Below are 12,583 nucleotides of genomic sequence, written 5' to 3'. Positions count from 1 at the left end.
TTGTTTCCACTGAAGGATTCTGGTACATTCTTCATTTCTCTCAATCAGGGTTCCCAAATTTGAGCCATGCTCATACTAACTTCATGACCTTTGCCCCCATATTCCATATGGAGGCTTAAATAAATTAAAAATATATATTTAAAGGAAATGCTATAATAAATGGCAACAACAGATGGATGTCTGTGTAAAATAAATATAATGAAATTGGAAGAAAACTGTTAGATCCTGACTAGGTGTGTGGTCTAGAAGGGCCTGAGTATGAGATCTGAGCTGCTTTTGTTACAAGAGGCAAGTGTTGCGAGATTGAAGACACATTAGCATCAAAAAGACACTTTTCCTGGGATGAAAAATTGGAAAGGACCTTTCTCACTGTGTAATTCCATGGTCATTGAACGTGGAGTCTGTGTGTCTCCATTTGAGACCATCCTGTATCCCACACTTTGAGAAAATTTGCTCACGATTTACCATCTTTGCCAAAGGAAGTTTGTCATGCTACCCCAATCTCCAAAGGCCTTGTTTCCCATCGAAAGCCTTTTGGAGTAATTCCTTCTTTTCTGAGTACTTCCTTACTTCTCCCATTAAAAAGTAGAAATTGTGCTGATATTTCACATTTTCTCCCTTTTTTTTTCAACTAGATTAAGTTATCTGAGAACAAACATTGTGCGTTTCTTTACGTTTCTAGTGAATGCCATTAATTTAACTCATGCTTGGTATAAATATTCAGGGAAGCCTGCTTCATTCCTGTTTTTGTTTTTTTGTAAAGGTAGATTACAGTCAGAAGTGACCAGAAAAAGCACCATGGTCAATTCATTAATCATTTAACCCATTGACAAATAGTTACTGGGTTCTTTCTCTGGGTCTGGAATTGTGCCTGGTTAAAGAATGAAGAGGTGAACTAAACAGACATGGTTTATGCCTCCATGGAATTCAGACTCTAGTGTGGCGTGTGGGGAACAGACCACTAAAGAGTCGGCTCCAGTGCAAGGTTCTAATTTTAGAATTAGTTTGCTTCTGTGATTGTTGAGTGGCTCACAGAAACTTGGCACAGAGAACCCTAGCGAGAGGTGTGTGGGCTCTGGAGTTTCAAACCCCAGATCTGCAGCTCATCAACATCTTGACTCTAGGCAAGTTACCTCACTCCTTGTCCCTGTTTCTTTATTTAAATACAAAGAGATTAAATAAAGGTACAGTTATCAGTGTGATGATATGATGAATTCTCTGTCTTCTCTCTTCCCCCCCTCTTTTTTTTTTTTTAAAGAGGCAGAGACACAATCTCATTTTTTCAGATTTTCAAATTCCCTGCCTGGCACACTAGGAAATGAAAACACACTGATCCTTAATCCAGTATTAGAAAGCAGATGTCCGTATTAATGGGAATATCATTGTGGATGGCGCTTAAAGATGGCAAATTCATGTAACTTCCAAATTGACTGTTTAAATTAATAAATGATTTGAGCATTCAGAGTTACTCCAAAACATTTCTGTCTTCACAGTCTAAGGGCTATGATATATCATTGATGGTACCTCAAGCATGTTGAGTAGTGCCTGGGAAGTAGTAGGTGCTCAATAAATATTTGTTGAATGAATGAGTTTTAATAAAAATCTTTCTATTTTTCTATCTTTTACTCATGATTTTGTCCATATGTTTTAAAAATGAGCCAGCGTTGTTTGATATGAGGAGCTTAATAAGCTTGAATGGGAGTGGTGGTGATTCTCTGCAGCTCCATCACCAGCCTCATCTGTAATAGCTGACAGGTAATAAATACTTGGTAAATGTCAAAGCGAGAATTAGGTAGTTTTGTTAGGCACTTTTTTTTTTTTTTTAAGGACATATAGCTTAAGTTTTTCAAGCAAAGATTTCATTTTTATGTCACTGCATAGCAGTATTACTTGAAATTACAGAGGCTATTAATTTAAAATATTGGTTATTTTAACATTTTACTATCAACATAAATATACGCTTTGATTATAGGACTCCCTAGCGTGTAAATTAGATTCAGAATGCTAATGTGTATCAAGTTTATGAAGATTGATTAGATTTAATCCACAGACAGGAAGGATTTCTGTGCAAATGTTATTTTTCTCATTTCAAATCCTATTTGCTCAGCATAACTGAAACAGGATGTCATTAATATAAGAGTGAGTATTGAGATGCTTTAGAAGTTTGGGAAACTTGATTATTGACATAAATTTAACCTATGGTGATCTTTTGAACACAGAGAGGTTTGATTTGTTATACTTTTGCTTATTTAAATACATTATTTCCTGCTTGACTTCTGCGTATGTTTACATAGTAAAAATACAAATTAAAAACATAACTGACACATCGAGTCAGAGCTGAAGGTTCCCTGGGCTAGCAATTTTGTCTGTAGCTAAGACAGTCATTGAAAAAGCATTGATAGTTGTCCACTCTCAGAAGTTTCAGATCGCCATCAACATCTTAGTTTTTAGTTCTTCACTATGAATGAATATGTTATTCACAAGTATCTCTAGACCTTTCCTGAGCTTACATTTATTTTCACACTGCATAACCTCTTCAAATACCATGTTTCAAAAGCATTTTCATTTTTGTCTCCTAATTATAAATTTTATTTGTCCTACAACTTGAAGTTCTTTGAGACTCTAAGGGCTGACTTTCCATGCCCTACAGGGTTCTGAAAGTGTCCTTTTTCCTTGCATAACATTGATTGAGTGCTGTTTTTTTGCAGGTGCTGTGCTAGGTACTTTCCATACCTAACCTCATTTAATCACATAACCTGTTAAATAGGTAATATAAATATCTCCATTTTACAGATGCAGATCTTGAGACTCAGAAATGAAATGAGTTGCTCAAGGTAAAGCTACGAGGTGAACACAGTGCATGGGGTATGTGTGTGTCTACAGTACACCACCACACTATGCTGTCTCCAGTTGAAAAACGGTGCTAAGTTTATGTCTGTAAGAGAGACTTACCAGTTGTTTACTTATGTATGAAATAGTGGACCTCTCAGAGGTTTTCTGCTCACAGGTCAAAGCCACTGCCCTGGATTCTTACCACATGTTGTACAAATGAGAGCTTTCACACCTGACAGACTTTCGTACCACCTTCCACCATAGCATTGTGATTTTCCATGAGAAACAGTCTGTCTCTACCTTCAGCTCAGTTTTTGGAATGCAAATATGGGATTTACGTGAATGGAATAGAAAGTCTAACTGACAAAGTACCCTTCTTCTTTATTTTCATCCCTTTTCCAGTTCCCCCTTGGACCACAAAGGATTAGGTGGTTCTTGGAGCTGCTGATGCCTTGGTGTCTCAGAGAGGGAAGCTGGGGAAGGATGGATTCACCTGCCTTGTAGCCAGGACCTCAGCTAAGGTGGTCTGTGGAGGCCACTTCTAATAGCTGAATATTGTGTTGCTTTAAAATACTTTAATATCTTGACTCTTGCTTGGAAAAAGAACGAAACTGATGTCTTTGTTGATGACGATGGGGTTGCACTCACCTACTTATGTCCTCAACACTGTTAGGAGGATGGCAGACACACCCTATGTGCTTATTTGCTCTTCAGGCTTTAATTACTTTAAAAAAAGAGTTACAACAGTAAGAGACGAGTCCACATTTTTCTTTTTAAATAAGTTAAAAGTCCTGAAGGTGAAGATTTCACTTCTTATAATAAAGTCCTAGTGTGAATAACTTTGTGCCCCCCAACATGGCAACAGCCTTATCTTTTCCTATTTATTAACCTAGATAAGGAAAGTAATTGCATTTTTACTAAGTTTCTCATTTGAGGAAATGCCATCAAAGTGGCATAATCTCAAATCAGTGTATCCCTCCTCAAGTTTGTGTTGTCTCACAAACTTGGCTTATTTTGTAGATTGTGGTCTGCTTATTGCAAATACCCCACTGCCATTTATAGAGAACAAAAAGATAGCTCCTGAATCGCCTTTAATGCAGAGCAAGTATTTCTTTTGAAGTGAACTCTAACAGATAATATCAGAGAGCTCAAGGTAAGGAGCTAATCTCTCGTATTGATTATTTATGAAAGATCAAGCTATTATTTCATCTATTTCTCCCTTCATTAATTGCTTAAAAATTTACTTTGACAGCATTGGAGATGTCTCTTTGTAGATTATATCTGTATTCTCAGGACAGAGTTTTCTAAACAGTTTTAAAAAAACATTATTTTTTCTTCTGGATATTTGTATAAGCATCTAATATTTCTTTCATAATGTTGACATGAGCCTAGATTAAGTTTACCTGGGGTCATCCTGGTCTTGTCTGCATTTTCCTTTTCAACCTTAAAGGGCTTCTTTGTGAGCCAGGTACAATGAGCAGTCTTTCAGAAGATGCTGTACCACGACGTTGTTACAGGGAGATCTGTTCCTGGTAGTAGAAAAAAAAAAAAAAAAAAGAAACAGGATGAAAGAGATAAACGTTATTGAGTGGTACTGAACAATTATTTCTGCAGGTAAGTAGTCATTAAAAATTTCCCTCAGTCATGCTGTGAGGGGTTCAAATTAGAACTGCTGGGCTGCCAGTTCCTTGTAACTTTGTATTCTAATACTTTATCCATGAAAGTGAGTTGTGTTCAGCAGCTAAAAGCTTCCAAACAAAAAGTATACAATTGTGAGTCCCACTTACACCTACTGACTTCCTAATTAATTAAATGCCATCATCAAATTGTATTTCATAGCTCCTTCATTACCTGATCTTTTTCATTTTGTCACTCATCCGTCCATTCTTCCATCCATCCTTCCATCCATCCATCCATCCATCCATCCATCTAGCAAAAATTTATTGAGCACTTACTTTATCCCAGGCACTGAGAATGAAATAAATACAAAGAAAGAACCCTGCCCTCAAGGATGAAAGACAAACAAATAAAATGATTAGAAGTTGGAGTAAGTGCTATAAAAGAAAGGAAAAACATTTACCGGGAGAGTAAATAGCAGAAGTGGGTGTTCCTGCTTTAGGTAGGATAGGGGGCAGGGGAAGCCCTCCCTAGGGAAGAAACAGAAAACCTGTGAGACCTCATCTGAAAGGTGAGAAGGAGCCACCCTGGGAAGGAGCTCCTGGAGCAGCCATTCTGTCCTTCCTCCTCACTCTTACCATGGGCCTGTGTACGTGAGTTTGGGGTTTCTCTGGGGTGAGCCCCAGAGAAGCAGAGCCTCTTGCATCTTCCTGTTTATCTTCCCCACAGCACTTGAGAGATGTCTCTCAAATGCTGGGTGCATCAATAAATGTTTGAGTAGAAGGGCCTTTCGGTGGCATCTTTTTCCAGAGCGTGAACGCGATGGCATGTGGGGAAAAGAGGGGATGTGTTTGTTACTCTGGAGAGTAGTTTGTGAGTTTTGTAATCACTTTCATGATACTCGTTAATCAAGGCTTTCACTCAGCATTCAAAGCATATCCATTGAAACTCCAAGTGAACACTTTAATATATTGAACTATTCAAGTAAAGGCTTCTTTATTCAACAAATAAAGGGAACTTACATTCTTGGGTGTTTTTCTGTCACTCTTGGAGAGATAATTTACATAGAATATATTATATATAATTATGTATATTATAATATGTTATATAATGGTGGTTCCCAGGCCTTACTTCACATTAGTCTTTTATGAGAATCTTTTTAAAAATATGGAATTCAAAACCATGCCTTTGGAGAGTCTCAATCATTTGTTTGGGGAAAGATTCTTGACATTTGTATTTTTAAATGCTCCTGAGTTGATGTTAAGGAGATGGAGTGGGGAGAAATGTCCCCAGGTGCTTCTGATAGGAATACAGGTTTGGGAACCATTGGCTGGGATCACAATAAAACATGATGGGTAGGTGCTTCCTAAATTGTATGTAGGAGGTAGTTCATGCGTCAGTATAGTGCTTGGCATGTATTAAGTCCTCAAATGTTAACTATTGTGAGGGTGGTGAGAAGAAGTAGTTTATTGAAAAGAGCAATACCTATCAGAAGGAAAGATATAAGAAAATGATGTGCTTTGGGGGCAATAAAACATTTGATACCCAAATAAAACAAGAAGAATTCTGACTGTGATAAAAGAGTGGTTCTACTTTTCTTCAGCTGAGTTTTGGACAGGATAACAAGTAAAACCTCTTATCTCTTCTCTAACATGTTCAACATAGTGATTGAATTTTTCCTTCAAAAAAGATTGAGGCCCAAATTTAGCCAAAAAAAAAAAAAAGAAAAAGAAAAAGTTGGCTGTCACTTGGATGTTTGATAGTTTTAAGTTCCATTTTAGTTACGGTTGTCTTTGAAAAAGGTCAGTAAGAATTCTGATGACTCTAGTTGATTTGCTGGAATTTGGGGCAAGGAGTAGTAATTAAGATTTTAATTGTATTGGAGTACAGGTAATATTTTTATTCTGCATTCAGCGTTTTGTGTTAAAAAATAGTATCTTTCTTTTTCCTCTGCTACCAAATCTTAGTTTGTGTTTAAATTTAGGGTTTATGTGTATATATGCATTTATGTATATATGTGTGTGTTTATACATGTGCATTTATGTATGTATATGCACTTAGGATACATATCTGAATAGTACAAATGTGAACAAGAGAGTTGCTTACACATTATAGATTAATCCATTTTAAACATATGGATATCAGCCATGGACTATTTTTTTTTTAAGCATCTTTATTGGAGTATAATTGCTTTACAATGGTGTGTTAGTTTCTGCTGTATAACAAAGATAATCAGCTATACACATACATATATCCCCATATCTCCTCCCTCTTGCGTCTCCCTCCCACCCTCCCTATCCCACCCTTCTAGGTGGTCACAAAGCACCCAGCTAATCTCCCTGTGCTATGCGGCTGCTTCCCACTAGCTATCTCTTTTACATTTGGTAGTGTTTATATGTCCATGCCACTCTTTCACTTCGTCCCAGCTTACCCTTCTCCCTCCCTGTGTCCTCAAGTCCATTCTCTACGTCTGCGTCTTTATTCCTGAACCATGGACTATTTATTCTGCTAGGTTCTAGGGATACAATAGTAAACCAAACAGACATGGTTCCTGCCCCTCAGAAGACATTTGTTGAATAATTGCATGACTACTTGAGGGGCAGTATCGTGGAAATGTATGTAATGTTCCATGAATTTTGTAGATGGTGTCAGATGTGTAGGTCAAGCTTTATTCCATTTGCCAGTGGGTATTTCATTGCTGTGTTCGGGGAGATCCCCCAAGAACATTAGCATAATATAGATATTTCTGAAGTACCATGAATAAGTTGAACACGTGCCCCTTAAAGGTAATTTTACTTGGACACTTATGTAAATGGTCAATAGTTAGCCTCCTTGGGGTGGTAGATTGTCCAGGACAAAATGTCAGGCGATGTCATTGGCGGGACACGCCAGGGGAGCATTTGGCACCACATTCTGTCCCTGCTGGAATGGCTGGAATTGATTCCATTGGTTTCGTGATCAACGTTTGAGAGCCCACGGAGGGTACAGATTTTCCCTGTGTGTAAGCATGTAATAAATCAGGGTTTCAGTTGTAAAACTTCCCCGGGTGCGTTGTAACTTAATGCAGCTTCAAACAGTGTCCAAGGTGGGAGAGAGTCCAGCTTGGTCTTTTAAAAAAATCATCCCTTTGAGGTCCTGATATGGTAATTTCCTACCCTCTCTGTTTTCTTTGATCTTCCAGTTTCTTTATGGTTTTTTTTCCACTCTGTTCCGTTTCCATTGGTCAGTGTGCATCCAGAATAGACAGTTCCAACTACAGTCATAATTGTAAGAGCTATTTTTTAATTGAGAGCTTACTATGTGTCAGACTGTGCCATACACGTTACATATATTGTTTCCTTCAGTTTTAACAATAACCTACAGGATAACCATTTATCATTTCCCCTTTCTCAAGTGAAGAAACTGGGGCATGGAAAGTTTAGTAAATTTGCACAAGGTCACAGAATGAGTAAGTGGTGGGATTTGAACCTGGGTAAGTTGACACCAGAACCTGTGTTCTTTTTTTTTTTTTTTTTTTTTTACTGAATTAATTAATTAATTTATTTATGGCTGCGTTGGGTCTTCATTGCTGCGTGGAGGCTTTCTGTAGTTGTGGTGAGCGGAGGCTACTCTCCGTTCCCGTGCACAGGCTTCTCATTGCAATTGGCTTCTCTTGTAGTGGAGCATGGGCTCTAGGCGCGTGGGCTTCGGTAGTTGTGGCTCGCAGGTTCTAGAGCACAGGCTCAGTAGTTGTGGCGCACTGGCTTAGTTGCTCTGAGACATGTGGGATCTTCCCGGACCAGGGCTTGAACCTGTGTCCCCTGCATTGGCAGGCAGATTCTTAACCACTGCACCGCCAGGGAAGTCCAGAACCTGTGTTCTTGATTTTTATGCCAAACTGTGCGAGAGGCAGGAGAAGTGAGGTGTGGAGTAGGTTAGTAAGGGGAAAAGTGTAGCATCTTAGTCATCTGTTAAACCTAGTACCCAGCACAATGCCAAGTGTGTAGAAACTCCTCAATAACTATTGTTAATGAATGCAATCATTTGCATCAGGGATGTGGATTCCCCACCCCACCCCCATTCCTTCTGTTTATTGGTCTTTAGCTTTACCAGTAATCTACCCACTTTAATCCACTTCTCTCCACTCTTGTCCCTTCTCCCCTCCCTCTCCCCCATAAAGTATCATCACCTCCTACCAGGACTATTGCAGTAGCCAGTCTTGCTCCTTCTCTAGGTGGTTCTCGATATAGCAGCCAGAGGGACCTTTCTAAAAACTCAGATCTGAGCCCATCACTTCCCTGCTTACAACCTCTCAATGGTTTCCTGTTCATCTTGGAACAATATCAGTGACTCTTCTCTGGTCTCCCAGATCCTGATGGTCTGGTCCTAGCCACCGCTTTAGTCTCACAGATGCCATGATTTCCCTTACTCTCTGTCCTCCAGCCACAAAGAATCTTCCTTCTAACTCCCCACTTCAGAATTCCTGCACATGTTGTTACCACTGCTCAGAAGACTCTTCTCCCGTGCCCCCCTCCACACCCGTAACCCATGACTGCTACCCCCACTCACTTCTATGCCCAGAGGTCCCTGCCTAAGGGAAGCCTTTTCTGACCCTTACATTTTAAGCTTTCCCAGCTCCTTGTAGCATTTACCACATTTCATTATATATTTGGGTGATTATTTAATATGTGTCCCACTAGACTGTAAACTCCAAGAGTTTGCACAGTGCCTGGGACGTAGTAGGTGTTCCATAAATATTTATTCCACAAAAGAAAAAATGAAAAATGAACAAAGAATAAAAAGAGCCAGAAATCGCTTGTCGGAGACTCCTGGCTGGATATTTGCTATTATTACAGGGAAATTAAAGAAAGATAATTTCATTACATTATGAAGTTCAAGTTGGATTATGGCTTATAGAGACTGCATTGTTTTCCAACTATGTACTTCGGAGACAAACTCTTAGGCACAGAGAGGTGAAGTAACTTGCCCAGGGCACACAGCTAGTCCATGTCAGATGTCTTTTTTCTGACCTCTGAATTGTGTGTAGGGAGAAACAGACATATTTTCATGACTGTGCAGAACATCTTTGGTGTGCTGAGTCTGTAGGAGCTGCATCAGTATTTGATCATATTGACGTCATGTCAGAATTTTAAAGCATCTTTTGAGAGCATGTATTATTATTTCGGCATGTTCAGAATTTAATTAGATGACAGTCTAAGAATACACAGATGTATGGCCTAAAGATGTCCTAAAAGGTAGTGCCCACAGTTGAAGCAGCTTGTGTTTGACTTCCACCAGGACTGGGCAAGGGTAGCCCTCCATATATTCTTGGGGTCTGAGGGTAAGGAATGTTGTCCAGATCTCTAGCTTGTCAGCAGTAGAGCATGTTCAGTAATCAAGCTCCAGTTCCCAAAATGCCTGTGCATGGATGCAAGGCAGCTAGAGGCGTGTGATGAGCTGATGCCAGAGGTCTCCCCAGTTGAGAAGGGGCACAAGCTGTCCCACAACCCTCCTGGATTCTGTGGCTCTTTTAAGTGTTAGAAATTCACCGGTATGTGAAATTACCTCAGGTTTCACGTTCTCTGTAACGCACAGCCACTGCAAGCCTCCACCGGTACCTGTGCTCGGGAGGGCTAAGTAAGCATCCCAAGGTGCCGTCACCTGGCTGCTGGGCTGGATTTCTGGTGGAGCCTGTGTCCTTGCGAAGCCCCCGTTGCAGGGTGAGGCAGCATTTTTGTCCTGCAGGTACAGTAGGTACTGGATTAAACAGGTCTGCTGTTTCACACAGACACCAGGCACCGCTGTAGCACGAGCTGTGTTTGGATTGGAGTTTCCAGGGCCTTATCAGGAGCCACCCCTAGTGACACAGCCGGTGCCAGAACTAACTTTGACTTTCACTCTTCACCAAGGGCTTGCAGAACACCTCAAAGGAAAAAAGATGGAGGCGCTTAGAGTCCAGATGTTCATGCCTTGTTCCTTTGAAAGCTTATATCTGTAAGTGAAGTTTTATTCTGGAAGTAATCCTGGGACCACTTGACAGGAGTTTTGTTTTTGTTTTCTGTTTTTGCTTTTTAAGGGGAGGACAGAGAAAGGGGCGGTTCTATTCGGAGTTAAAAATACTGGAACTGTTACTCTGTGACTGTGGGTTTAATCGGCTTCAGCTGTAACCTCTAGTAGGTGGCTATGACAAGGATAACGACTAATTTGTGGGGGGAGGCGGGATTGAAATGCTAGCCCATTAGCTCTGCCTTCTCTTTTGAAATGGAATGTTGGTCTTAAATTAATCATGCCAAAAACGACTGCTTGAAAAATCTGAGTGAGAACAGAGGTTGATTTATGATTACTAGGTAGACTGCAGCCCAGCTTCGTGATGAATAAAAAAGGGTTTTCTTCAGGAAAACGAGCGTGCTTAGTGACATTGGTCAAAATTGCCCCATTGCAAACACTTTGGATTTTTTGCTTTCTCCCCCCCTGCCCACCCGCCCCCCCCGCCCCCCCCCCCCCCCCCCGCAACTGTGGAGTAGTAACAGTTGCATTAATAAACATCTCGTTTGCATTTCTGCATATTGATTTTTTTTTTTTTTCTCTTTGAGAGGAAAACAACACATCCAAAGTCAGAATCATCTGTCTGGCATAGAAATGTAGAACAAGCTTGAAATTGGCACTTTCAAAGAAATACTAAAATGGAGAAATGCTTGATGGGTCATAGCTCTCCCCTCCCACTCCCCCATTTCCTGCAACATTTACTTTCAATGTTAGGTGATAAGATTTGAAAACAATACTAAAAGCTGTGTCCCTAAGTGAATAAGCATTCAAGCAAATCAACTTAAGCAAAAGCCACCTCTGGAGCTTAATAATTATTTACTGAACGTTCCTGGGTCATGAGAGAGGTTCTGATTAAGTCAGAAAAGCATTATGTTCAGCAGCTTGTGAAGGTGTGTTTAAAGACGGCAAGAATAATGGAAAAATACTAAGTGTAGCAGAACTATTTTGGGAATTTGATTCTGAAAAAAATAAAATTCCCATAAATGTAATTGTGGTAAAAGTTCCTAACGTTCAGTAGGTAAATCTTTAAAAGGTTTTACAGTAGCTTTTAAAATTATTTTTAATTTGCTATTTTTGCTCTATTGTTTGCTTTTGTAGATGTTTTTTCATTGTATGTCATTAAAACAGTTTAATTACTCATTTCTCTAAAATGAAAGAACATTTTATGAACAGAGTATACATAATTGTGTATTTAAAATGTCGTCCTGTTAGAAATGTTATAATTTTCTGCTTTGTAAATCAGATACTAGTTAGGGAGATGATGACTATTCTTTGTGATTCATACCCCACAAAAATGCCCTCTATAACTTACTAATTTTTGAAATATTATTTTTAAACAAATTAATGGATATCATGATTGGATAAAACATGCCATTCAGCTTAAGGACAGTAGTGGTGTCATCCTTGAATTTACACCCAAATTAATTCTTAATTTCAACTACTTTTGCTTAATTGATTTTGAATTTTTTTTTTTTTTTCTGCTTAACTAAACTACTGGCCACAGGAACATGCTTCCTTTATGAACTCGCAGAATGAAATTCTTAGCACACATCTCTGACAAAACTTGTTCACTGAGCTGTTGCCCATTAACTTCTTTGTGCCTGCTCTTTTGGGGAGGGCACACACCGTGAATTAATTGTTTCTTTTGTATTTTCCTCTAGGAAAGCAAAGAAACAACATAGCAGAAGGCAACATTGTAAGAGATTTGGCTTCCTAGAAAATAACTTGTCAGTTTTCACTAGTTTAAATTTACTAGGAGCCTCAGAGGGTACCAATCCAGGAATTGAAGTACAGCACAGAAGAATCCATTGCCTATTACTTATTGATTATTGTCTGCAGGGTGTGCTGGCCACTACTCTAAGAATCTTACTTGCATTAATACATTCAGTTCTCATACTTGCTCTAGGACAAAGGTACTTTTTCCTACCTCCATTTTGTAGATGACAAAATTAAGGTTTGGGCAGGTGAAAGATCCTGCCCATGTCATATAGCTGAGAAACGACAGAGCTGGGATTTCAACAGAGGTATTCTGGGCCCATGTCTTGTGCCTTTCTCTGTTCTGTTCTGTGGATTCTCATTTCAGATACTGAATGAATTGATGTTTCTTCCT

At 39.3% G+C, this 12,583-nt stretch overlaps 1 protein-coding gene across 13 annotated transcripts in view; it reads left to right on the top strand.

The window, feature by feature from the left end:
- The window catches only part of MITF (melanocyte inducing transcription factor), a 220,717-nt gene that overhangs the window by 112,028 nt on the left and 96,106 nt on the right, over positions 1-12,583 (top strand). For 4 of the 13 annotated variants that reach the window (XM_068557796.1, XM_068557787.1, XM_068557794.1 and 1 more), the window contains exon 2: positions 10,338-10,422. The exons of the other annotated variants lie outside the window; for them this stretch is intronic. In XM_068557796.1, coding sequence (XP_068413897.1) covers positions 10,367-10,422 — 56 coding nt within the window. In that variant the 5' untranslated portion in view covers positions 10,338-10,366. The remainder of the gene's footprint in view (positions 1-10,337; positions 10,423-12,583) is intronic. 13 annotated transcript variants of the gene reach the window in all.

Source organism: Eschrichtius robustus, chromosome 12 (assembly GCF_028021215.1).
Source record: "Eschrichtius robustus isolate mEscRob2 chromosome 12, mEscRob2.pri, whole genome shotgun sequence".
Taxonomy (NCBI): Eukaryota; Metazoa; Chordata; class Mammalia; order Artiodactyla; family Eschrichtiidae; genus Eschrichtius; species Eschrichtius robustus.
Note: the sequence above shows the minus strand (reverse complement) of the source record. Positions and strands in the feature narration are given on the sequence as shown.